Source organism: Bos grunniens, chromosome 14 (assembly GCF_055505025.1).
Source record: "Bos grunniens cultivar Pamir isolate PY7600 chromosome 14, Bosgru_T2T1.0, whole genome shotgun sequence".
NCBI lineage: Eukaryota > Metazoa > Chordata > Mammalia > Artiodactyla > Bovidae > Bos > Bos grunniens.
In genome coordinates, this window is record NC_141178.1 from 48,065,353 (window position 1) to 48,091,909 (window position 26,557).

The 26,557-nt window shown below is 37.2% G+C and overlaps 1 protein-coding gene across 4 annotated transcripts in view; it reads left to right on the forward strand.

The window, feature by feature from the left end:
• Nucleotides 1-24,264, forward strand: part of TRAM1 (translocation associated membrane protein 1) — a 33,780-nt gene extending 9,516 nt beyond the window's left edge. Inside the window, exons 2-12 of one of the 4 annotated variants that reach the window (XM_086336614.1) lie at nucleotides 834-897; nucleotides 2,658-2,779; nucleotides 2,894-3,010; nucleotides 4,292-4,350; nucleotides 6,015-6,099; nucleotides 12,437-12,507; nucleotides 12,614-12,718; nucleotides 13,551-13,694; nucleotides 14,606-14,766; nucleotides 14,932-15,101; nucleotides 22,681-24,264. In XM_086336614.1, coding sequence (XP_086192740.1) covers nucleotides 834-897; nucleotides 2,658-2,779; nucleotides 2,894-3,010; nucleotides 4,292-4,350; nucleotides 6,015-6,099; nucleotides 12,437-12,507; nucleotides 12,614-12,718; nucleotides 13,551-13,694; nucleotides 14,606-14,766; nucleotides 14,932-15,101; nucleotides 22,681-22,704 — 1,122 coding nt within the window. In that variant the 3' untranslated portion in view covers nucleotides 22,705-24,264. The remainder of the gene's footprint in view (nucleotides 1-833; nucleotides 898-2,657; nucleotides 2,780-2,893; nucleotides 3,011-4,291; nucleotides 4,351-6,014; nucleotides 6,100-12,436; nucleotides 12,508-12,613; nucleotides 12,719-13,550; nucleotides 13,695-14,605; nucleotides 14,767-14,931; nucleotides 15,102-22,680) is intronic. The other 3 variants (XM_086336615.1, XM_086336616.1, XM_086336617.1) reach the window with 3 other exon arrangements.
• The last annotated feature ends 2,293 nt before the right edge of the window (nucleotides 24,265-26,557 follow it).

Sequence of the window (26,557 nt, forward strand, 5' to 3'; positions counted from 1 at the left end):
ACCTGGGCTGTCCTTTCCATCCCCTGAGAGGGAAGTTTTCTTTGCCAGCATGAGCTGCTCAGGCACCACATCTCCTGTAGAGCCTTTCCTCACCTCCAGAAGAAAACAGAACCTCACTCCTCACCCCAGGAAGAAATCAAAAACAAAAAAAAATGCATTGTTTCTCCTCAGTTCCTGTTGGCTCTGATTCTTTGGTATTATAACCATTTGTTTCTTCCAAAACCCAAATAAGTTTCGAGTCGTCTGGATCATATCATTCATCTCTGTTATCATTTCTTGCCTGGTATAGTGCTTGGTGCCTATGAATATCGAGTAAGTGTTCCATTTTTCTGTTGTGACCACTTTGCTTATACCGGTCGTCAGGTCAGTTAAACACTTATTGACCGTGTATCTATGCCACGCGTGCGGGAGATTAACGCCACAGACCCTGCCTTTGGTCCGTTTTCGTCCTGGTAACGGTGCTCCCTTTTCTTTCATTCATTTACATTAAAAATTTTTCTTGATGGCAATTTTGTGTTCATTGTACAGGTAGAGAGAGAAACATTATTTATCAAAAACACTGTTTACTGGAACTGCAGTATCTCTTTTTTGAAATCTTAAAGTTAGAAGTGGATTGCACAATCCCACCTAAATTGCAGACTGCTCTGGTGAATTAAGTTAACTTCAAGCTCCTTGGCGAGGGGGGATCCCAGTTGCGCCTGTCCGGGTGACACAGGAACTGGGGGGCCCTCCTTGGTTCTTAGATGTAGGGACAGAACTTGAAATGTTTTTTCCCCCGGAGTTGCTCTTTGGGTGAGAGTCACAAATTGACCTGATCTTTTTTTTCTTTCCAGATAACAGCAAAAGTTTCTATCATTTTTGTTACTCTTCAGTACAATGTTACCCTCCCTGCCACAGGTAGGTGCTTTCTTTTGAAATTTTCTGGTTAAGTAGAAGAGTTCATTTGGGCAGATTTGGAAATTTCTGTGAATGCTAGGTTCTTCATTATCTTCACAGATCTCATTCATGATGAGAATGAATATTATTCTTGATGATTTTGTCATAATGCAAGATCTGATGTTTTGGGTTGACCTCACCCTGTATGAAAATCAGTTTTTATGTGTTTAATGTTTACTGTGTACTTTTGTCAGTGGGCTTGAAATTCCATGGAAGAACAGGGTTTTTGTGGGGGTTTTTTTTTTTTTTTTTGTCCTTCTCTTCCCTCTGATCTTTTCATAAGAAAATCCTAAGAATAGATATTTTGCATTTGTCTGAAGTGTCGTTGTTGAGTCAAGGTTTCTAAAGGCCCAATGTTCAGGTTCAGTTTTTTTGACTTATGAGTTCTGTTTGGGAACTGTAGTAAGAACCCTCTTAAGCCCATTTTGGAGAAGGCAATGGCACCCCACTCCAGTACTCTTGCCTGGAAAATCCCATGGATGGAGGAGCCTGGTGGGCTGCAGTCCATGGGGTCACTGGGAGTCGGACACGACTAAGCGACTTCACTTTCACTTTTCACTTTCATGCATTGGAGAAGGAAATGGCAGCCCACTCCAGTGTTCTTGCCTGGAGAATCCCAGGGACGGGGGAGCCTGGTGGGCTGCCATCTGTGGGGTCGCACAGAGTCGGACACAACTGAAGTGACTTAGCAGCAGCAGCAGCAAGCCCATTTTATCGTTGCTTTTTGGTTGTGCTCTACCATTCTATCAGTTATTTTGATGAGAGAGTGACAGTAAGCTCTAAGAGATATCTTGGGAATAGCATCCAAACTACATTTTTAGGTTTTATTTCAAAAATTTTTTCTAGATTATGCTAGGTGAGAATCAAGTTGTTATTGAAAATTGATTATAGTTGAATATAGTAATGTAATTAATTAGCATGGATGAGGGGTGGGGTATTCACTTAACAAGATAACATATTCAGGCAGTAAATTTGTCCCCAGTCTCTCTATTTAGAATGTAAGAAATAATTACACAACATGGAGTTGGGTTTTTGTTCAGTTTTATCATTTTGTAAATATTTGGTTTAGTAATTTAGATATCAGATTACTGAAAACCACAGAGTTGTTTAGAAATTTGAGTATGCCAGAGAAGAACAAAGCTCTTTTACCAACTCACAAGTATTTGCTTAAGTCTTGTTCTGGAAAATTAGCAGTTTTAAAGACTGAAAACAATTGCAGCAGTTGCTTCTGTCTTCCCTGCTTAGAGTTCAAAACTAAATCAAATCAAAGTCAGCTTTTCTATCAGAATCATAAATATGGTATCTAGTTTGAAGAATAGAGCTAGAAAGTTGAAAGTTTCAAAAGTTCCATGAAAACACAGGCAAATGGGCTAAGTATAACTTACTTTGATATAACCGAAATATAACCTGCTCTGCCCCTGGGATATCCAGGGGTCTGAGTGTGGCCTCCCCTACCCCGTGTTCTGATCTTTAATGGCTGTAACTAACCTGTGTCAAGTCTTTGTAAGTAATTTCTGAAACTTTAGACTTCTAGGTAATATCAGTTTTCATTGCTGCTAAGACTCAAGGTGTCCAAAAGCATATTCTGTGATGTTTCTATAAACTTATTTATTAGATTAGTCTTCTTTTGTTTGTTTCCATAACTGTGTTGTACTTAGTGCTGTTTTTATAATCTTATGTATATTTTTGTGTGTGTGTGTGTCCTGTTGTTTGGCCTTCAGAAGAACAAGCTACTGAATCAGCGTTCCTTTATTACTATGGTATCAAAGATTTGGCTACAGTTTTCTTCTACATGCTAGTGGCGATAATTATTCATGCCATAATTCAAGAATATGTGTTGGATGTAAGTATACAATCTTAGAAATCTATACTTTGTAAAATACTAGCTCTCCATACCATTATAGTTATGTTAAATGCATTTTTATAATCTTAAATTAACAATTGTTTTTATTTTTAGAAAATTAACAGGCGAATGCATTTCTCCAAAACGAAACACAGCAAGTTTAATGAATCTGGTCAGCTTAGTGCATTCTACCTGTTTTCTTGTATTTGGGGCACATTCATTCTCGTATCTGTAAGTATGTACTATGCTTAAATTCTCATCTCTCAGAGTATTTAATTATGTACTCAGAACAGGAAATGATGTCCTATTTTTAGCATTCATAAGCAAACCCTGAACCTTAGAAAAATTCCTCTTCTGTTGTTCTTATCTAGGATTAGGAGTTCTGCTATTGAACTAGTATAAATCAGGTTTCATCAGTAAGCCTCTCTTTAAGTTTTTATACAGCAAAAATTGCCAACTATGTTCAGTGTTCCAGAAAGCCTTACTCAGTTTTAGTCGATCTGAATGTTGTCTTCATATCTTGTAGTCATTTGCAAGTGGCTCTGTATTAGCAGAAAGGGTGAATTATCGGTGCTACTTTCACAAGGTTGCATGTATACTAGAGATGAATAAATAGGCCAAGTGAATTTTCCAGGGTATGACACAGTTGGAGACAGACCAAAACTCAGCTTTTCAAGTCCAGTGCTTGTTCCATTGTAAACTCCTGCCTTAGTGATACTTTATAGATGAATATAAAATTCAGCTTAAAATCTATCTTATATACTCAGAAAATTTTTTTTTATTATTGATGTACACAAATTCTGTCTTACACAGTTTTAAAAAAACAAATGTGTTTAAAACCTCAATAGGTATTAAGGGTAAGTTGCTTCAGTTTTTTCTATATGTACATATGTGATAATTCTCACTAAACAGATCTGGTTATCTAAGAAAAAGACATGGTTATTATGTGGACATGCATGCATGCGTGCTAAGTTACTTCAGTCATGTCTGACTCTTGCGACCCCATGGAGTGCAGCCCGCCAGGCACCTCCGTCCATGGGATTCTCCAGGCAAGAATACTGGAGTGGGCTGCTGTTTCCTTCTCCTTCTGTGGACATAATCTTATAAAACTTGGCAGCACCTTGCTCCTCTGTCTCCTGTCAGGTGCCCCCTCTTTTGGAACCCTTTCTTTGATTACCCCGAGAAAAAATTCTTCCTTGATGACTGTTACGTGCCATTACTGTTTTTTGGTTGTGTTTGCATATGTGTCTTTTTTACTCTCCTGGATTGAAAGAATTTCAAAAGCCAGGAATTATGTCTTTTCGAACTTCACATCACTGATTGATTTTCCCATCACTAAAGTAAGCAGTTCGACTGAATGAAAAATAACTAAAACATCTAAAATGTTTGACTTCCGTGGACCCTTTGGAACTTGAGATGGAGAGTTGTAAATGTGCAAGAAATGAAAATACTGTCTTATTTTCTAAGGAATTTACATGCTCATTAGGCTAATTTTTGTATCTTCTCTCTTAGGAAAACTACATCTCAGACCCGACTATTTTGTGGAGGGCTTATCCCCATAACCTGATGACGTAAGTCATTTTTAGTAGACTTTTCTCACTTAAGGGCCATGGTCACGTCTTTAAGCAGGATTTGTTTGTTACTCTCTTTTAAGACCTGAGGCATATTCATACAATAAGTATGTCTTTGGCAGTCACACTGTTATAAGAGCAAAACACTGCTCTGTGCTTTTATTATGCATATAGTCTTTTCAGTATGTCTGTTACCTAAAGAGAACTGATTTTAATGGTAATCCTAATTTAGTCCTCTGTCTTCTTTTCCCTCATCTTTTCTCCTCATTCCTGCTCGATCGTCTACACACTTTTGCTCCTTTTCTTTACCCTAGTCTCTTTTCTTCCATTTCTTCTCTCTTACACTATAAGCTTGAGGATAGAGACTTTCACTTTTTTGGCCCCCAAGGTTTCTGTACAGTGTGCTATAAGAAGCTCAGGGGTCTCCAAGTCAGCTAGCTAAGTTATTCATTCTTCAAGCCCAGTTCTAAAACGTCTGTTCCATGTTTTCCTTGCTCCTTTAGCCTATGTGGGCTTCTGCTTTCCAGACTTTTTCGTTTTGTTGTGCAGTATTTTATGTTCATACATTGTCTTGGCTGCTCTGTAATTGTCTCATTTATGTAAGTCAGTCTTATGTTGTGCCCATGCCCACCAAGACGGTATGTAATTGACAGCAGAAGGAATTGTCTCTTCATATCCTTTGCTGTGCCAGCTGTAGGGGCTTATCATCTAGGCAGTAGTCAGTGGATGCATTGTGATGGGAGAATTGGAGAAAAAGATATGAAGAGAGTAACATGACCTACAGTATTACCATATTCTGCTGAGCCATTCTAACTTTTAAAAAGTGTATTAATTCAATGAACTTTTGTAGAATGGGGATATAAATATCATATTATGTGGGACTGTATTTTCTCCCCTTCCCTGTCCTCCTTCCCCTCTCTCCCTACAGAATTATTCAGATAGGCTTTGTGTTTTCCACTTTAGACCTCTGGAGGAGATGGGGAGGGAATGCAGAAAAGAGAAGGTCTAGAGGGGTGTGGTGTAAAGAGACTGTGGACTTTAGATTGATGAAAATGTGTCTCCTAGGAGCCGTTCCGTGCCTTATTCCTCTCTTGAATCCGAGTTTGCTTCCATTTATTAGGGGTTCTCAAGTGTCTCAACCAGGTAGAGTTACCATGTTTCCCTAAGGAAAAATCCAGAGGTTGTTTGTAATTGGGATTGTCTCAGTTTCCAGTGCTGGTGAATCTGTGCACCTTCACTTCTTCACCATCTTTTTGCCCTTCCTACTTCCCTTTCAAGGAACCCTTACAGATGTGTGATTTGATTCCCTCAGAGACACGTTCCGCATATTTTCAGTAGCTAACAGGCATACTCACAGTACTAACTCACTCATAGGCAAGGGGCTCTGTTTCCTCGTAGCTTGCTTGGTTGCTCCCAGGGTTCTGTGGATCATGTCTTTGCTTCTGCTATTTAGTCCAGAAGAACTGACTGATGGTGGGGAGACCCTGGGGGGCAGGGGAAGGGGGCTACTGCCGAGTAAAGTACAGGAAGTATTGTAAGGGGACCTGAAATGGTAACACAAAGGTGGCTACTTAGCATGTCCTGATCTCCAGTGTTTGTTTTTACTTTATTCTTTAAAGATTTTGTGCTTTAAACAATATGTTCTACTTTTTTGTGTTAAACAGATTTCAGATGAAGTTTTTCTACATATCACAGTTGGCATACTGGTTTCATGCTTTTCCTGAACTCTACTTCCAGAAAACCAAAAAAGTAAGCAGGGGTTTTGTAATTTTTAGATTTGTCTTGTCATTTTTGCCTTTTTTTGAAAAGTTGTTTTAAAATTAAATATTTCCTCACATCTCTAGCCTCCCTTTCCCCTCTCCCATCCCCCCACTATTGTCTCACCTCCTCTTTTTCCATACAGACTAAATGTCTTTAAGTATTTATTTATTGCAGAAACTTTTATTCGGTTCAACTTAAGAGGGGGGGATCTTACATTTGACATGCTAATTTCTTGTTTTAAAATTGTATTAGTGGTAATTTAAAATTTAAACAAGTCTTGCAATGTAAAATGTAATATTCAATTTGTGTTACTGATACACTTAGCAATTTCACAAGTGAGACCAAATGGATTAATTAGATTATTCTGCAACTAATGGTACTGTGTATAAGTCCCAGAGAAAAATTCAATATTGAGAAAAGTAAACCAGAGTTAAATATTCACCTTGAATCTTTCCCTAGTGAAATAGGTAGGAAAGATGTTCATTTGTCTTGTTTGAACAGTAACTCAGCTATTAGAGCATTGCAATAGCCTCCTGTGTAGTTTTACCCTCGGTACCTCTGAAGTCAGTCTTACCTGATGTCACAGAGTAAACTTTGTTTCCTTTATTTAACTCTTTCTCTTCTAAAAAGTGTACTAGGTCCTTTTTGCTCTAAATTAAAATCAAGCTGCTCACCTGTGTTCCCAGGGTTCTTCCCATCTGTGCCCCTGTCCCCTGGCCCCTTTTTCTTCCCTTTTTGTACCTCATTCAGTTTTAACATTCTCTAATTTTATAATCCCAGCACATAGTTCTTTTCTCTGGGATACCTTTTCTAGTAAATTAATTAATCAAGCACTTTTATTCTCCTTTGGGGAGAGACTGTTTTTAAAATCCCTGTATATGAACTGACATGTTGGTGGGGGGGTGGGGGGGTAGGGGGCGGCGGGTGATGGATAAAAAGAAAGTCATGAGTTAACAGCCATAGTTGGGAGACAGGTACATGGGGATTCATTATGCTCTCTGTGGGTTGTGTGTATTTTACATTTTTCCACATTTAAAACATTGGTTTTAAAATCCCCTTACTTTGAGTAGCTTTTCCAAAACAGAAATGTAACCACCCATCCAGTGACCATTTTACCTCTGCCTTCTTAAAAGCCACACTTCTTTCTATATGTACTCTGGGTAGTTAATTCATGAATGTAAGTGCTTGATTTTATTGCTGTGTTGTATCTGTGCTTTTTGTGTCCTGTGTGTCGGTCATGATTGATGACCATGTAAAGCACCATCCATGTAAAGTAGAATGGTTTTCTAGTTAAGTTGATTATAAGAATTAGGATGAAGATCCATAAAACCTTTGACTTAGAACTGTCTTAAGATAAAGTTCGCTTTCTTGGTCACACTAGCCATGTCGCAAATGCTCATTGGCCACAAATGATTTCACAGTCTGCCATTTTGGATCAGAGACAGAACCTAGCCCTCATTGCAGAAAGTTCTGTGGAGCACTGCTGAGACTGTCATAGTCCTTGATGTCTCAGTACCATGGTTCAGATGTTTAGATCTTTCCTCATGTACTTTTGTACTTATGGATGTTTTAACCTCTGGGTTTCATTATGAGTTCATATGTCTATATATTGTTCATTGACCATGTAAGTAGAGCAGGACATTTCAAAGTAATTGTTCATTTTAGTTCTCAAAGCTCTTTTCTTATCAATTCCTGCCAGATGGCATTTCTCCAAAAATGCAATCTAATTTTTATGGAATAATTTGCATAACTTAGAACTTAACTGAAACTATTTTTAACACCTACATATGACAGTCGAAAGTAACTGTTGCAAGTAATTAACATAATTTGAAAGTAACAGCTGCATATGTGTTCAACGGTTTCTTAAAATTTACTCTATAAGAATTATTTTTGGAAGAACTCTTCACTGGAAAAAAATTAGTACAGTGGTTATTTTGACCCAGTCCTACAGAGAAATGGAAAAAGGAACACAGTAGCAATTCAAGAGGTGTGTTAGTCACAAATAACTCAGTTTCTTTTAAGAAGGATATTTTAATTGTATGTAATATGTACGTTTCAATATAAACAGTCCTCTCTTTTGTCCATAAGAGGATTCAAAATGTAATTTCTTAGCCAACTTGAGTATAAGAATTTTCAGGAAAGTGTGGATGGAATATCCAAATGTTTTATTTCTGATATTCAGATTATTTGGTTTAATTATCCATATTGTATATGATATAAAATATATTAAATTCTTAAAAAGCTTTTTGCCCACTCCTTCCTGAGGGTTACATTCATACTTTTCATGTGCGACTTGTTGTTAATATCTGTCCTTCATCACGGGCGCTTCCTTGACTTATTTAAATCAGTTTTTCCAGAGTACATCGTTACTCTGTCTTATTGATTCCTCCACTAACCTTGTGTAAGCATTTAGAAATGACATTGGTTGAGTTTTCTCAGGTTATGTATCTTAACCCATTTATTTGTTGTTTAAAATAAAGTAATCAATACAGATCTCTGTAGTATGAGAGCTTTGAAAAAATTTATATATGAGATGACTACATTTTTGGTTTAGGGGAAAATCTTTGCCTTATATTTGGGCATATATGCGATATTCAGTTTAAAGTAAAGTTCATATTTTAGTACTGTGTAAAGAAAAACATTTCCTTATAAAAATAGAAATTTACCAAAGTACACGGCTGACCTTTTTAGTAAAAGATGTTGGAATAACAACCAAATATGTCACCTGAAGTTATTTATAATTTTAGCATATGTTTTGATTCAAGTGTACTGTGTTTATTAGGTATTCAATGGAAAAGGAGACTTATCAGAATTTTAAGTCATTATTCTATGACTTTGTCCTTATATAAACTACTTGAATATTAGCATTAAGCATATATAAGGACTTGGCAACTGCTCAGTTTCATTACATATTTTTTCCATTCAGGTATAAGAAAGTTTGTAAATAAAACCTCATTTCTGACTTGTGGTAAAAAGAGTTTATTTACATAACAAAATCATAGGGTGGTGAGTCTTGAAAAACCAAAATAGCTTTTTCTCATCCACATTTGCATTCATCTAGACTCTAGATTCTAGAACAGTTACGAGCCACCCTTGGATGGCGTGCTAACTCCCTAATTGAAATCTGTGATGTGGCCAGTTAACTGATACTGTGAACTGCCTCTAAGAGTACCAACATCTTTTCTCACTGATCTTTCCACCCAGCCTTCTCTTTTCTCACTGATCCCCACACCCCAGGGAAACATGTAAGCCCCAGAGACTGTGGTGCTGGGTAAGGTCTTTATTGTGGGCCCCAGGCATGTAAGCCCCAGAAGGGCTGTAACCCTATGAGGATTGAAGAATGTCAGAGGAAGTCTGGTCTCATTTTAAAAATCATGCTACATCACACCTGTCACCTTATTGTTAATAGGGGAATACCTTTAACCTGCACTCTCCACCACTCCTTGCAGTAGACACCTCCCTGTCACTCATTTATTTTGATACTTTTGTCTGGTTCAGCTTTGAATGTGCAAACATTGCTTTAGAGACACTGGCCAGTTTATAGAAGGCTCAAGTTTCTATTACTTAGAAAAAGATTTCTTGGCACTCTGTCCTTCTGGAAAAGCTCTTGCTAAGGATTTGATAGTTGTGGAGATGGGACCTTTGGTGCTGTTTTACTCACCATGATTGACTCGGTTGGTTGCTATCAGAAAGGCAGGGCTGAGATGCAAAGTTGAACTTGAATTTAGGGAAGAAGCTCTTGGCTTTTCTTTAACTAAGAGCAAGTGAAACCTTGCCTCACATAATTAGGTTGAGATTTAAGGAGAAAAAATAAAAGAGAAATGGAATGACTTTTTGAAATATAGTATGTTTGTAATTTATAGTAGTGTTTTTAGATTTGTCTAATAGGAAGAAAGATAGGCAGCTTATGTTCTCTACTAAATGGTGTATTTTTAAAACCTATTTGTGTTTCTTCTTTTTTAAAAAACAAATCTTTTTTTTCTTTAATCTTTCCAAGCAGTTACACTGCTATAGTTTTTCCATCAGTTATTTCAGCAAATTAGTTTTTTACATTGATTTACACAATTGTTATGTAATAAAATGAGTTTAGTGTCCAATCAGCAATTTTTAATCTTTTTAAAAAGCTTTTATTATAAGTATCAAGGGTCCTCTTGGTGTTGTTTTCCCCTCAGAAGTTTGGAACATTGTTTAGCATACATCTGAAGGAATATGGCATTGTTTCGTGTATGTAGTCACTGACATGCCACCTCACTGCAACTTAGAATGTATTTAAAATTGTAGTGAGGAGCTTCCCTGGCAGTCCAGTGGTTATTAAGACTTCCAATGGAGAGGGTGCAGGTTTGATCCCTGGTTGGGAAGCCACATGCCTTGCAGCTGAAAAACCAAATGGTCCACATCAAAAAAAAAAAAAAATCTTTAGAAACAATAAAATAAAAATAAAATTATCATGAAAGTTAAAGTGTTTTGTTGACTATCTAAAATCATTTTGTACAGTGCCAATGATATATGCACCACACTTTCAGAAATACAACTACCATGTATTTAGTGACACCTCTGTTTCCATAGGGTGTCAAATTGCAATTATAACACTACAGCTGAGCTGGTCCAAAATGATTTTAAGAGAGTAAAGAGACTTCGTTGTGGTTGAACTTTGCCATGTTATCACAACACCTTTCTTTCTCGCTCATTTAGTAAGGAAAAATACTTCATTGGAAGTTTGAAAATTATGTGGAGAAAATTGTCAGCCAGCCTTAGTTCTTTCTCCAGTTGGAAGCTCCACTATACACTTAGTATTGTGTCTTGGGAATTTTCCCCGAGAGTTCCACAGTGTAGGACTCTATATAGTTTTGTTCAACTGTCGTACGTTCTCTAACACTTGATCTTTGTACCATTCTTACTGGAAAAGACTTTTCAGTTTCAAAACTACACTTAAAAACTCTACTCTTTCTCGGAAGATTTGGTGAAGTAACTGTACTTGAATTGTAGGGGCTGAAAGAGAAGAGATCTGCGTTCAGCTCTCCTGTATGCCAGAGACAAGTTAGTGAGGTTCCAGGCAAATGGTGCTCAGTTGGCTGACATCAACCATATTGTAATCATTTTAATTAGAGCTGCAGTACATGAATAGTACTAGCCAGGCTAGTAGAACCATATATGTGGTAAACTGCCAAAAACAGAGTAGAAATGAGCGGTACAGGCATTTCCTAAATTAACAAGTGTTTATAGGGCCTGCTGTTCATTTTTTGCAAACATTTTTGACTGTAACCTAAGGTGAAAAACTATAGAGTTTACATTATAATTCTGCGTGTGTGTGTACTGCTGCTGCTGCTGCTGCTAAGTCGCTTCAGTGGAGTCCGACTCTCTGCAACCCCATAGACGGCAGCCCACCAGGCTCCCCCGTACCTGGGATTCTCAAGGCAAGAACACCGGAGTGGGTTGCCATTTCCTTCTCCAATGCATGAAAGTGAAAAGTGAAAGTGAAATCACTCAGTCGTGTCCGACTCTTCGCAACCCCATGGACTGTACAGGGCCCTCCATCCATGGGATTTTCCAGGCAAGAGTATTGGAGTGGGGTGCCATTGCCTTCTCTGTGTGTGTGTACAGGTGTGTGTAAAATCTGGAATAAAACTTTGGTGAAACAATATAATATGCTGTACACTCTAGCATTTTTTAAATTATATTTCATATTTCAAAAGATGTTAGGGTGACTCCCAAATTAATTTTATGAATCACTTGACTTAAACATCTTTGAAAACCACTATTTCTAAGATAACCAAGTCATTAAGAACTATGGGGGGCGGGGGCGGGAAGGAAAAGCAAAAGTAAAATCTGAATACCTGACTTATAGGGTTATTAAGAGGATAAAGAATATACAATTAGATGGTATCCTAAGTGAGAAGATAAATTTTAACCTTTGGTTTTAATGACTTGACTGACAGTGAAATGAAAGGGACTGAAAAACGTGAATACTATTTGGGTAAACAAAGGAATCTCTGCTGGTATAAACATAGCGGTTTTAATGTTAGAAGGACATTATGGTTATTAAGATTGTGTCATTTAATATTGTTTATTATAAAAAGAATCACTCAGTACTAAAAGGGATTTGGAGTTCATCTGATTCAAGCAAACCCAGGTGTTATTCACATTTCCAGATGAGTAGATGAAGCCAAGAGAGGGTAAAGGACTGTGGCCAGTTGGGGTGAGCAGTTGGAGTGGGTGCCGGGCAGAGTGGTCTTCAGGTCTTCTGTGACAGTACATTTTCACACTACTTCTCCAAACAGAACTACTTCCCCCGGTTTTAACCTGTTGTGCAATTTTCTGTTTACAGGAAGATATTCCTCGTCAGCTCGTCTACATCGGCCTTTACCTCTTTCACATTGCTGGAGCTTACCTTTTAAAGTGAGTTGGGATTTTTCTTGGGTGTGCTTATGGACTGGGCAGATAGTATGCTACTCTGTCTTAATTCGTAATTAATCTTTTCATTTTAAATGTGTTCTTCTAACAGCTTGAATCATCTAGGACTTGTGCTTTTGGTGCTACACTATTTTGTCGAGTTTCTTTTCCACATTTCCCGCCTATTTTACTTTAGTGACGAAAAGTATCAGAAAGGGTGAGTCTTTCAACCATTCTGTTTCTTGTGTAATTAAAGTCTGTGCTCATGTTGGAAAGGACCATGCTATTGCCAAGGTCCATGCTATTGTCAATTATGTTGCTTTATAAGCTACTTTAAATAAAATGACACTTTTTAACAATTGAAGTTGGTATTTTGTTCTCTAAAATAGTCTTTCTTAGCTTGAGAGATAGTATATTGGAACTCATAGTTTTGAAGGTTGATGAGGGTTTACTCAGACATATGAGAACTCAAAGTTCTCATACAACTTTTCCTATCTTGTTTAGTGCACATTGTTCTTTTGGAGAAGGAATAATGAGGAAAAGTGAACTTTCAGAAGAAATTGAAATAGTAGATTATAGAGCCTTAAAGATACAAAAATATTTTCATGGGAAAATTAAACTTGGACAGCATTGAAGTAATATGTATTGTAAAGAGTCTTGGGGGGAGAAAAAGTGAAACGAGGACTCTCATGAGAATTGAATACATGGCCTTTGTTTTTATTCAGCCTTTTCCAAAATTGTTCTATATACCAGGAGTTCTGAGAATCACTAATAGTTGTCATACACATACACAGAAAATCAGCTAAATGAAAAAAAAAACAAAATATTTCTTTAACTGAACTTCTAGAACCTGAAATATGCTCATATGTTATACAATCTCCAAGAATGTGATATAATATGAAGCATTTCCCTAGCATTTTATTTCAGAATCCTTTTTGCAGAACTTAGGAAATGCTGTTTTAATATGCATTTACTTAACAGGAATCTGTTTTCTACTAGAATCTTATCTTTGCAATTTTGTGAATCTGACTTTGACTTTTTTTTCACAGATTTTCTCTGTGGGCAGTTCTGTTTGTTTTGGGAAGACTTCTGACTTTAATTCTCTCGGTACTCACTGTTGGCTTTGGCCTAGCAAGAGCAGAGAACCAGAAGCTGGATTTCAGTACTGGAAACTTCAATGTGTTAGCTGTTAGGTAGGGTTGATTTAACACTTTTCTCACCTTGCCCTGCAATGTAGTATGTATTATCAATTTAAAATATGAATTGTCTAAAATCTAAAGGTATAATTATGAGAGGTAGGGGAAAATACTCATTTGATTTGATTTCATACCTATTGCAATTTCATGTATAAATTAAAGTGTCAATACTAAAGCATTTAGATACAAATAAACTTACAAAATAGAGACTCACAGACTTAGAAAAGGAACTTATGGTTACCAGGGGGAGGGGATAATTAGGGAGTTGGGGATGGACATGTGCACTCTGCTGTATTTTAAATGGATAACCAACAAGGGCCTACTGTATAGCACAGGGAACTCTGCTCAATGTTCTGTGCCAGCCTGGATTGGGAGAAGGATTTGAGGGAGAATGGATGCCTGTATATGCATGACTGGGTCCCTTTTCTGTTCACCTGAAACTACCACATGTTAATTGGCTATACCCCAATAAAAAATAAAAAGTTTAAAGTTTGGGAAAAAAATTACTACAGCATTTATTTAATTTCTGGGGTTAATTATTGTGCTCAATCACTTTAGTCATGTCCAACTCTTTTGACCCTGTAGACTGTAGCCAGCCAGGCTCCTCTGTCCATGGCATTCTCCAGGCAAGAATACTAGAGTGAGTTGCCATGCCCTCCTCCAAGGGATCTTCCCAACCCAGGGATCGAACCTGAGCCTCTTGCATCTCCTTCATTGGCAGGTGGATTCTTTACCACTAAGCCACCTGGGGTTAATTATTAGTGGGGTAATTATTCATTAATATAATCGTTGTCAATATAGTGGGAATTTAGCACTAAGTTAATACTGTCAAAGCAAGAGATACTACTTTATTCAATGGCATTGCTTGGGTACACATTAATTTTCTGTTTATTTCTTTGTATTCTCAGAATTGCTGTTCTGGCATCCATTTGCATTACCCAAGCGTTCATGATGTGGAAGTTCATTAATTTTCAGCTTCGAAGGTGGAGAGAACATTCTGCTTTTCAGGCACCAGCTGTGAAGAAGAAGCCACCAGTGACTAAAGGCAGGTCTTCTAGAAAAGGAACAGGTTTGTACTCAGTAAACAGTGAAAAACCTGAAGTAGAAAACACTTTTTTTTTTTCATGTTTTGGGGTCTTATTTATAATCTTACTAAGATTTAAAATCTTAAAAAGAAGAGTTAATTCTGCTGCTAAGTCACTTCAGTCATGTCCGACTCTGTTCGACCCCATAGACGGCAGCCCACCATGCTCCCCCGTCCCTGGGATTCTCCAGGCAAGAACATGGAGTGGGTTGCCATTTCCTTCTCCAATGTGTGAAAGTGAAGTTGCTCAGTCGTGTCCGACTCCCAGCGACCCCATGGACTGCAGCCCACCAGGCTCCTCCATCCATGGGATTTTCCAGGCAAGAGTACTGGAGTGGGGTGCCATTGCCTTCTCTGAGAGTTAATTCTACTTACTAGCAAAATTAGAAAGAAAATCATTTGCCCCATCTTACAGTTTGGTGGTTCCCTCAAATCAGTTATTCCCCTCAAAAGCCATCCACTAAAGTTCTCTCTCGCAAGTTCTGCAGACTTGGTGACTTTGAGCCCCTCTAGACCAGTGTGTACATGGGCAGTTTTAATGAGTGAGTATCCTGAAGAGTGATAGTACTTGCGGACATCTTACTCATATTTAAAAAACAAGACCTTTCAGCTCCTTTCATCTGCCCTTTAGTCCCAAGAGGAACAGCTCTTTTATAATTCCTGATTGTTTGGCCCTTAATCTTTGACTTTGCATCTCACCTCTTTTCTCCTTCTGGCTTTTGATTGAAAATGCATTGACAGTGGAATAATTTTTCAACTTGTAGTATTATAGTTGGAACTATAAGACAAGACATGGTTTTAAAATCTTTGTCATACACAGTGGTGGTTTGCTCCTTTTGTGTCCTTATATCTGATGGTTTATGTCCTCCAGTCTTGTCCTTATTCAGGTTTGTATCAGCAACTCTTAACCCTTTGTATGTCATATGAATTTTAGTGCATCTTGGTCAGTTTCCACACACACACAAATATCTTCACTGGGGTATTGGGTTGATATTACATTGACTCCATAGATCACCTGAGGGAGAATTCAGTATTTCAACCCATGAGCATGTGTGTGTGAACATCCAGTCTTTCCCCTTTAAGTATGGTGTTACCTGTCCATGTGTGTGTGCGCGCACACACTTCAGTCATATCCGACTCTTTGTGACCCTACAGACTGTAGCCCACCAGACTCCTTTGTCCATGGGAATCTCCAAGCAAGAATACTAGAGTGGGTTGCCATGCCCTCCTCTGGGGGATCTTCACAACCCAGGGATCGAACCCATGCCTCTTACGTCACCTGCATTGGCAGATGGATTCTTTGCCACTAGTACTAACTGGGAAGTCCCGAACATGCTGTATACTCCCACTTATATAGAGTATCTCTGATTTCTCTCAGTAATGTTTTTTAATAACTGCTTTATTGGAATATAATTCATACACGAGAAGTTGACCTTTTAAAGTGTACATTTCAGTAGTATATTCACAAAATTGTGCATACCACTGCCTAATTCCAAAAGATTTGTATCACCCAGAAGAAACCTCATGCCCACTAGCAGTCATTTTCCATTCCCTCCTTTCCTCTGCCCCTAGCAACCTCTTACCTGTTCTCTGTCTATAGATTAGCCTTTTCTGGACATTTTTTTTTTTCACATAGCATGTGTTTATTTTTTTTTTCTTTTTAATAACTTTATTGAGATTAAATTCACATACCATATAATTCACTGATTTAAAGTATACAGTTCAGTGGCTTTTAGTAAATTCACAGAATTGTGCATGTATCACCACTATAAATTTTAGAATGTTATTGGTGGTGGTGGTGGTCTAGTTACTAAGTCATGTCCAACTCTTGTGACCACATGGAAAGTAGCCCACCGGGCTCCTCTGTCCATGGGATTTCTCAGGCAAGAATACTGGAGTGGGTTGCTGTTTTCTTCTCCAGGGGATCTTCCTGACCTAGGGACTGAACCATGGTCTCCTGCATTGCAAGCAGATTCTTCACCGACCCAAAAAACTTTGAACTTTTAGTTTCCACTTCTCAGTACTCTTAAGTCTTCCAGCTCTCAGATCAGATCAGATCAGTCGTTCAGTCGTGTCCAACTGTTTGCAACCCCATGAATCGCAGCACGCCAGGCCTCCCTGTCCATCACCAACTCCCAGAGTTCACTCAAACTCACGTCCATCGAGTCGGTGATGCCATCCAGCCATCTCATCCTCTGTCGTCCCCTTCTCTTGCCCCCAATCCCTCCCAGCTCAGAGTCTTTTCCAATGAGTCAACTCTTCGCAGGAGGTGGCCAAAGTACTGGAGTTTCAGCTTTAGCATCATTCCTTCCAAAGAAATCCCAGGGCTGATCTCTTTCAGAATGGACTGATTGGATCTCCTTGCAGTCCAAGGGACTCTCAAGAGTCTTCTCTAACACCACAGTTCAAAAGCATCAATTCTTCGGCGCTCAGCCTTCTTCAAAGTCCAACTCTCACATCCATACATGACCACAGGAAAAACCATAGCCTCGTCTAGACGAACCTTTGTTGTCAAAGTAATGTCTCTGCTTTTGAATATGCTATCTAGGTTGGTTATAACTTTCCTTCCAAGGAGTAAGCGTCTTTTAATTTCATGGCTGAAGTCACCATCTGTAGTGATTTTGGAGCCCAGAAAAATAAAGTCTGACACTGTTTCCACTGTTTCCCCATCTATTTCCCATGAAGTGATGGGACCGGATGCCATGATCTTCGTTTTCTGAATGTTGAGCTTTAAGCCAACTTTTTCACTCTCCACTTTCACCTTCATCAAGAGGCTTTTTAGTTCCTCTTCACTTTCTGCCATAAGGGTGGTGTCATCTGCATATCTGAGGTTATTGATACTTCTCCCGGCAATCTTGATTCCAGCTTGTGTTTCTTCCAGTCCAGCGTTTCTCATGATGTACTCTGCATAGAAGTTAAATAAACAGGGTGACAATATACAGCCTTGACAAACTCCTTTTCCTATTTGGAACCAGTCTGTTGTTCCATGTCCAGTTCTAACTGTTGCTTCCTGACCTGCATACAAATTTCTCAAGAGGCAGATCGGGTGGTCTGGTATTCCCATCTCTTTCTAGACAACCACTGATTTTCTATTTTCTGTCTCTACAAAGTTGCCTATTATGTATACTTTATAAAATTGGAATTATGGAACATGTGATCCTTTGTGACTGACTTCTTTCATTTAGCAAATGTTTTCAAGATTCATTCATGTTGTAGCATGTCCCAACATGCTGAATAATTTTTATGGCTGAATAATATTCCATTGTATGGATATACCAGTTTTACTTATGAGTTGATGAGCACTTTTAAACTATTATGTATGATACTGCTATGCACACTCATGTACAAGCTTTTGTAGCACGTGTTTAAAATTTATATATATCATACATGCGTGTGTCAATACTTCATTCCTTTCCATGGCCAAATAATAAACGAGTGTATGAAGATACAGTGTTATGTTTATCCGTAAATTGATGAATATTTGGATTGTTTCCATGTTGGGGCTACTATGACTGATGCTGTTAATATTCATGGACATATTTTTGTTTGAACACCCAGTTTTTGCTGTTTGGGATACATACCTAGGAGTGGAATTGCTGGGTCATATCATAACTGTATATTTAACGATTGGGAGAACTGCTAAACTGTTTTCTGAAGTATAACGTTGTATTAATACATTCATCATTTCACATGTTGATATCCAGTTGTCTCTGCACCATTTGTGAAAAAACTAGTTTTCATTTAATTGTCTTGATACTCTTGTTAAAAATCAGTTAATCATAAAAGTAGTAATTTATTTCTGGCTCTGTTCTGTTCTCTTCATCTGGATGCCTGTTATGCCCTTGTCTTGATTACCGTAGCTTTGTAGTAAGTTTTGAAATCATGAAATGTGAGTCTGCCAGTTTTGTTTTTTTCATGTTTTGGGTATTCTGGGTGCCTTGCATTTTCATACAAATTTTAGGATCAGTTTATTGTTTTCCTGCAAAAAAGTCAGCTGGGCTTCATTTGGAGTATCTTGGGTCTGTAGATTGCCTTGGGGAGTGTGAACATAGATGTCTTTATGTCTTTTGGGGTCTTTAATTTTTTCAATTAAATTTTGTAGGTATCAGTGTATAAGTTTTGCACTTCTTCATTAAATGTATTCCTAAGTATTTTATTCTTTTTGATGCTGTTGTGAATAGAATTATCTTCTTAATTCCATTTTTGGATTTTTCAGTGGCAGTGTACAGAAATGCAGTGGAATTTTTGCATATTGATCTTGTATCCTACAACATTGCTGTACTTATTGGGGTTTTTTTAATTTTATTTCATTATTTAGTTGCATTTTTGTGGATTTCTTTGCATTTTCAATATACAAGCTCATGTCACCTGCAAAGAGATAGTTTTACTTTTCCCTCTTCAGTCTGGATAACTTTTATTCCATTTTCTTGCCAAATTACCCTGGCTAGAACCTCCAGAACAATTTTGAATAAGCGAAAACAGACATCCTCACCTTATTCCTGATCTTAGTAGGAAAACATCCAGTCTTTCAACTTTAAATATAATGTTACCTGTGAGTTTTGCCTAAATGGTCTTCAACATATAGAGAAAGTTCCATTTTTCCTTAGTTTGTACTTTTTATCGTAAAAGGATGTTTGGTTTTATCACTTGCTTTTTCTTCAACTGTTGAGATCGTCAAATGGTTTGTATCCTTTATTATCATGCATGTGTGCTCAGTCACTTCAAGTGTGTCTGACTTCCTGTGACTCCATGGACTGTAGCCCACCAGGTTCCTCTGTCCATGGGATTATCTTGGCAAGAATGTTGGAGTCGGTTGCCATTTCCTCTTCTAGATTATCATCATGGATTATTTTTTTAATGTTAAGCAAACAGAGCAATCCTGGGATAAAGCTCACTGACTGTTAATGTACATACATAATCCTTTGAATGTCACTTGATTTGACTTGCTAGTATTTTGTTGAGTATTTTTATATCTATATTCATAAAAAATATAGATATATATTTTTGGTAATGTATTTCCTGGCATAAACCCAAGTTGATGATAATATCTCTTTTGCTGGATGGTTTTTTCAATATTTTGTTAGGATTTTTGCAGCTGCGTTCATGTAAAAGATTAGGCTAAAATTAGCCCTTTTGTCAGGTTTTGATATGAGTTTTGCTGACTTTATAAAAGATATTGGGCAGGTTTGTCCTTCATGTAATGCCAGCATTTCTTATTTAAATGTTTGGAAGGATTCACCAGTGAAGCTATCCAAACTAGACTTTTCTTTATAGGAAGGTACAGATTTACATTCTTTAATAGATAATAGGATTATTCAAATTTTTTATTTCTTATCATTTCTCTTTTGGTAAATTGTATTTTTCAAGGATTTATCCATTTCATCTAAATTTGTGAAATGTATTGATGTAAAATTATTCATAGTATCTACTTATTAATGCCTGTGAAACAGCAGTGATTCCCATTTTCCACTTCCTGTGTAAGTAGTCTATGCCTTTCTCTTTTTCACTTCCATCAGCCAAGAACCAACACTTGTCTTCTTTTGCTCATTGTCTCAGTTCTGTCATTGATTTCTGTTCTTATTTCCCTTTCTTTGGGTTTAATTTGCTGTTTTGTTATTTGTGGAATCATTTATTTTTACCCTTTCTCATGAATTACTTGCAATTTAGGGCAGACTTCCCTTTCAGCAATGCTTTACCCTTATTTCACAGGTTTTGATACATCTTTTTCATTATCATTCAGTTTCAAATATTTTATGATTCCAATTGTGATTTCTTCTTTGACTCGTGGATTATTTTTAAGTACGTTGTGTAGTTTACAAATATTTGGGTGTTTTCTAGTTTTTACTAGTGATTTCTAACTTAATTCCTCTGTGGTTAAAAAAACATACTCTGAATGATTTCAATTCTTTGAAGGTCCAATTTGTTGGGACCTTCATTATGTCTCGTCAAGTGTTCAGTTTTGATGAATGTTCCCTTTGGACTTCTCAAGGATGTGTACTGTGTGTTTGTTGAGTATGTTGTTCTATAGGCAGGCATCAGGTCCATTTGTGTGGTCCAGTCTTCTGTGTCTTTACTGACTTGGTGGAAGGAGTTCTGCTTGTTCAGTCAGTTATTACAAAAGGTATTGACCCACTTCTCCTTGTAGTTTGTACGTTTTTGCTTTACATATTGTGAGGGTATATTACAGGTGCATCAAAGTTTAGGGTTGTTATAAATCCCTGTGGAACGTGTCCTCTGTTATTGTCACATGGCCATCTTCATCTCTAGTTAGTCTGAATTCACTCTAGCTCACCAACTTTCTTGTAATAAAATGTTATATTATATCATGGTGTACCTTTTCTACCTGAAACCTTTTCTTGTCCCTAAATATAAATTGTGTCTCTTGTAAGCAGTGTGTAATTTGATTTTAGTTTTTTCACCCAGTCTGACAAAATTGTTCTCTTTTTTGACGGTTAAACTATGATGTGCCTAAGTTTGATTTTCTTTGTGTATATCCTGCTCTGCATTGTACCTAGCTTCTTGAATCTTGACTTGGTTTCTTTCACTGTTTGGGGGAAATTCTTCACCATTATTTCTTCAGATATTGCTTCTGCCCCATTCTATTTCTCCTGTCCTTTGGGAATTCCAGTACATGTGTTTAAACCCCTTTACCCTGTCCTTTTATATCTTTTCATGCTTTTCTGTTTTTTCCATCCTTTGTTTTCTGAGTTTCAATATGAGCATTTTTTTCTAGTTCACTAATCTCTTCTGTTGTGTCTAATCTATTAAATTTTTATTAAATTTATATTTTTAGTTGTGGTATTTTCCAGTCCTAGGATTAAATGATCTTTGAGTCCTTGGATGAAACTACTTGTCTCTGCATTTATTTTTATTAGTCATTGTTCTATTAATGTCCCTGTCTGACAGCTCCACATCTGGCTCATCTGAGGATCTATTTCTGATATTTTTTTTCTCTTAGTTGTCAGTCATTTGGTCTTGTTTTCTGACATACCTGGTAATTTTTAATTGAATACTGAATGTTTTGTGTAAAAGAATGTAGATACTACGGCTGCATCAATAGAAACTCTGGATTAAATATGAGTGAATCATTCTATGTCACTGAAGCCGATCTGTTTCCAATTTGCCCTCATTCCTAGGACATCAACTATTTCTAAGGACTTTCTTCTCTGACAGGCACTGAATACTTATTTTTATCTCCCTGTCATTGTGAGACATCCCAATTCTCTTGTAGCTTTTTGTCCACAGAGGTACTCTCTGCTGGATTTCTGAGCCTTGGTTGTTGTGTGTGCACATTTGTGTATATGTGTGTGCTATGTGCTTATTTAGTAGCTGGCAGATCCCTTGGGGGAGAAATATACTTAGCTGACTTGTTTTTTTTCCCCAGTGCCTTCAAATAGCCATTTTTATGTTCTCCTTTTATGGGTATTTTAAGAGGGAGGATTGGTCTGACATCAGTTATTTCCACCCTAGCTTGAAGAAAGCCATTATAACACTCTTAAACATAAGAGTTATCCAAAATGCCACTTTTTAAATATGTTGTAAAGAAACATATCCCCAAGAACCTCCCTTGTCTGCTGTCCAGTGTAAAAAATATTCCTGTTTTTCTATGAAAGTGTTGGCTTTGCAGACTTTTTTTTTGAACTTTTTTTTAGATATAATTGACATATTATAATTCCTTTTAATTTCCTGCTTTCAGTTCATTGTGTTTAACTTGTTAGCAGGTTTTATGATTGGTTAAATACTCGAATGGATTAAGCACTAGTAAGTTTCACCTAAGGGCATAAGAGCATATATTGGGTTTTAAATTTTCTTTTCTGAAGGTACCTTTATGTATAAAAGATATTGTCATTTACACTTATTTATAAAAGAAAGTAATCCTGATTATTTTTCTCTTTTCAGAAAATGGTGTCAATGGAACAGTAACTTCAAATGGAGCAGACTCTCCCCGTAATAGAAAAGAGAAATCTTCATAATGAATTATAATCTAATTGATTAATGTCCCCAAAGAAATCTGCTTTTTACTATATCTTTCAGCACTAGAGATTGTTTTCTGTTCCTGAAAATACATTTTCTGCTCTTTGATTCTTGCTACTATTGTATTATTTCATGCATTTTTTAAAAGGGCATTTGAGGGGAGGATGATTCCTATGAGTGAAAAAAATGTTTTAGCTTAGACTAAGCTACCTGCCTTCAAAATAGTGTAGGGACCACCGTCATATTATATTTTATTTTATTTTGTTTTTTATCTTTAAGCATTTTTCTAATGATTTGAAGAGATAACTATTTACAAAAATTATACATATCAGTGATAACAATTTCTTGCTCTCACCAATTTTTTATATTAAGCAAGATGGCCTGTTCCAGCAGGGTCATATTTTTTAAGTTATCTTTCAGGGCAAAATGGAAATAATACAAAGTTGGATGTCAAATTTTAATATGTTTTCAGTGTTCTCTAATTTTTAGGAATTTTTGTAGCCTTTACACTTGGGAAAAAAGATTTGTAAATTCACCAAAATACTTGTGTGCTTTATTTTATAGTGATTGGTAATGTTACATCCCCATTTTTTTAAGGAAAAAACATACTTTTGGTTACGATGTGTGGAGATATATTGCCATGTATATTGAATCAAAATATCTTAACATAAAAGTACTTGTGAAGTAATATCTTTCTTGTGCATTTTCAACACTTCTAAACTGGAAATCAGAAAATTAAATGTTTCCTATAGAGAAGAAAATTTGACCATAGCCCTTTTTGATATGTTTATTAAATAATGATTCTTAATGGGGCTTGTCATAAGTTTGATATGCACAGGATCTTAGAAAAATACTGTTTAACCTGAAAACCCTTTTAAAAAATAATGCCTACTTGATTTATATACATGAAAAGGATGTCAATATTTGGAAAATATTTAATGCACTAACCTCAAATTGAAAATTCAGGTGGATAAATAGTCTTATAAAAGACAGTGCTTTATGTTATAACTGTAGCTTTGGTTCCATCCTTATTTGAGAAACCATTTATCTGTATAAAACATATTTTTGGATAAATATATATATATATATATTTGTATCTCTACAGAAAGGCTCTAAAAAACATTTGAGTAAAATATTTGGTTCCCTTTTCTATAATTATCCTTTCAAATCTTTATAGCTGTCCTTGGGTTTTTGTCATCTTTACAAGACACATATTGCTCCTTTCAATGTTCACATCTGGCTCCCCACTTCTCACTTCTGTCACCAGCTAATGTTTGCGCCATTTTTAGTATAAAAGTTGCAGACCTGGTCGCTCTGCAGTTTAATGAGTTGCCATGCTGCTAGAAAGTGCTTTCTGTTTCCAGCTGTTTACCTACTTCCTGGAAAAAGTAGTAGCTCTCTGTAGCATCATGGAGTTTCCGTGGAACCAAATCTCTGCCATTGAAAACCGGCCTTATATTGAACTATACGTTAAGAAATCAATCAGAATAAAAATTTTTACTTTCACAAGCTGCATCTTGAACGTTTTCTTTGTTAGCAAATTTTACACTATTTTTAGTGTCTGATCTCACTAAAAGGTACACATTTATTTTTATAAGTGAATTTTTTTAACGTGTGTTTTTGGCTGCACTGGGTCTTTGCTGCTGTGTGTAGACTTAGTGTAGTTGCAACAAAAGGGGGCTGCTCTCTGGCAGGCTCTCAGGCCGTGCTTCTCCTGTTGGGAGCACGGGCTCTAGGGCACCAGCTTCAGTAATCGCAGCTCACCAGCGTAGCTGCCTGAGGCATGTGGTATCTTCCCTGTCTCCTGCATTATTGCAGGTGGATTCTTAACCACTGGACCACCAGGGAAGTCCTGTACACGTTTAAAGAGTATACTTTTGATAAACATTTAGAATAGCCTTTCCTCCAAATTAACACGTGTTCTACCAAGAAGCATGATTAGTTTCATGTATTATTTATGAGAGCATGTCTAAGAAAAAAAATAACCAAATTCAGGGACTGTTGGGCTAAACAAACTTAAAGGTGTGTCTTTTTTTACTGCCAGACTGGCCGTCCTTTACATGCATACGTGCTTCCTGACACACCTAGAGTGACAGCAGTGGGGACCCAACATGCAGTGGCTCCACACTCAGTCGAGCAAACTTCTATGAAATTACACCACTTGCTACAGGTGCTGCAAAGCCATACAGCATATGCTGAGGGTTTTGATGGGAAGCCATTGGCGTTACAAAACACATATATGCACCAGTGTACTTGTACAGGCTAAGCCCTAGATCCCCTCCAAGCAAAGTTTCCCACAGAGGCTGCGTGTCACCCAGCCTCTGTCACACTCTGAAGCCTGGGGGAAGCATCACGGAGTGAACTTGAACTAGTTGTTTTGCCACTTTGGGGGTGTCTCTCCCTCTGTAAGATGCCTTCTTGCCTGCATTTTAGGATATGGCTGTGAGTGGCCCAGGTGGACTCTTCTGGAAAAAATGGATTAACATTCTTCCAAAATTAGTTGTGCATAGTCTTGAAGTTCAGAACTAATCCTGGAGCAATGCTTGTGTAAGTGAGGAAATGGGAGAGAAACCTGTCACATACATGTTGGCAATAGCTAATGACACCCGTTATGTCCAAGGTGTTGCCAGATGTTTTCATAGAAAACTAGTTCTGTGGCCTGTCTACAATCAATAAAAATCAGTTAATATTGATCACCTGTTTGCATTTTTTAAAGAGTAGCCTTCAAAGAAACTCTGAAGGAAATTCTAGGTTAGTGCTTGAACAGATGTTTTTCCCCTGAAGAGATGTTAGGTGTGATACTTGATTCAGTTAACAAAGCATCATCTACTGTAAAACTTCAACAGAAAAGATAATGCAGAGTAGAAATTAGCTAGTGTTGAAAGAATTAAAGACTTAGTTAAAGAATTAACTAAGGGCCTGAAGAGAGTAAAGGGAGTTGGACTGAGTACGTGTTTTAGAAGCCCTGGGTATACAGCTCAACCCACTAGAATGGAAGACAAGACAAATCTACAGCATAGGGAACTATATTCAATATCCTGTAATAAACCATAATGGCGGTTATTTGAAGTAGAATATGAGGACTTCCTTGGAGGTCCAGTGGCTAAGACTGCTTCCAATGCAGGGGGTACAAGTTCAATCCTGTCTGGGAACTAAGATCCCACATACCATGTGGTGTGGCCAAAAACTTTTTTAATTGAACAAGAATGTACATAGGTATAAATTAGTCACTTTGCTGTACACCACAGAAACTAACACAACATTGTAAATCAACTGTACTTCAGTAATAGGGCTTTGTCCATCTGATTACTGAACACTGTGTAAAGCCATTAGCCATTCACATTAGGCAGCACCCACCTATGGCTTAGCTCTATCCTATGAAGACAGCAGAGAGCCAAGCCTTTAAAAAGAGAAACTAGTCTTGCGCTTACCTAAGCATGATTTGCTTAACAAAAAGCTGCACAAGGTACCTGTGTGTCACACATCACCCAGCTTTATCCAAAATTCAAGAAAAGGCTAAGCCAATTTGCCTAGCTTAACTATTTTTGTGAAAACATTATTACTACATTTGCCTAAAGCTGAAATCAAACATTTTGTGTTTTAAAAAAAAGAAAATCAAAAATTTAAGAAGCTTAGGTTCCATCACATAATTATTAGTAACTTTGAATTTACATTGGCCAAAAAAAGAAATCTCTTATTTTGAAGATCCAAACTTTGATGATAAATAACTTGCTGGTTTCCATGAACATTAATAAGTACACAGTGGCAAAACTAGAAGGCCAGACTTCAAATCTTGACTCCT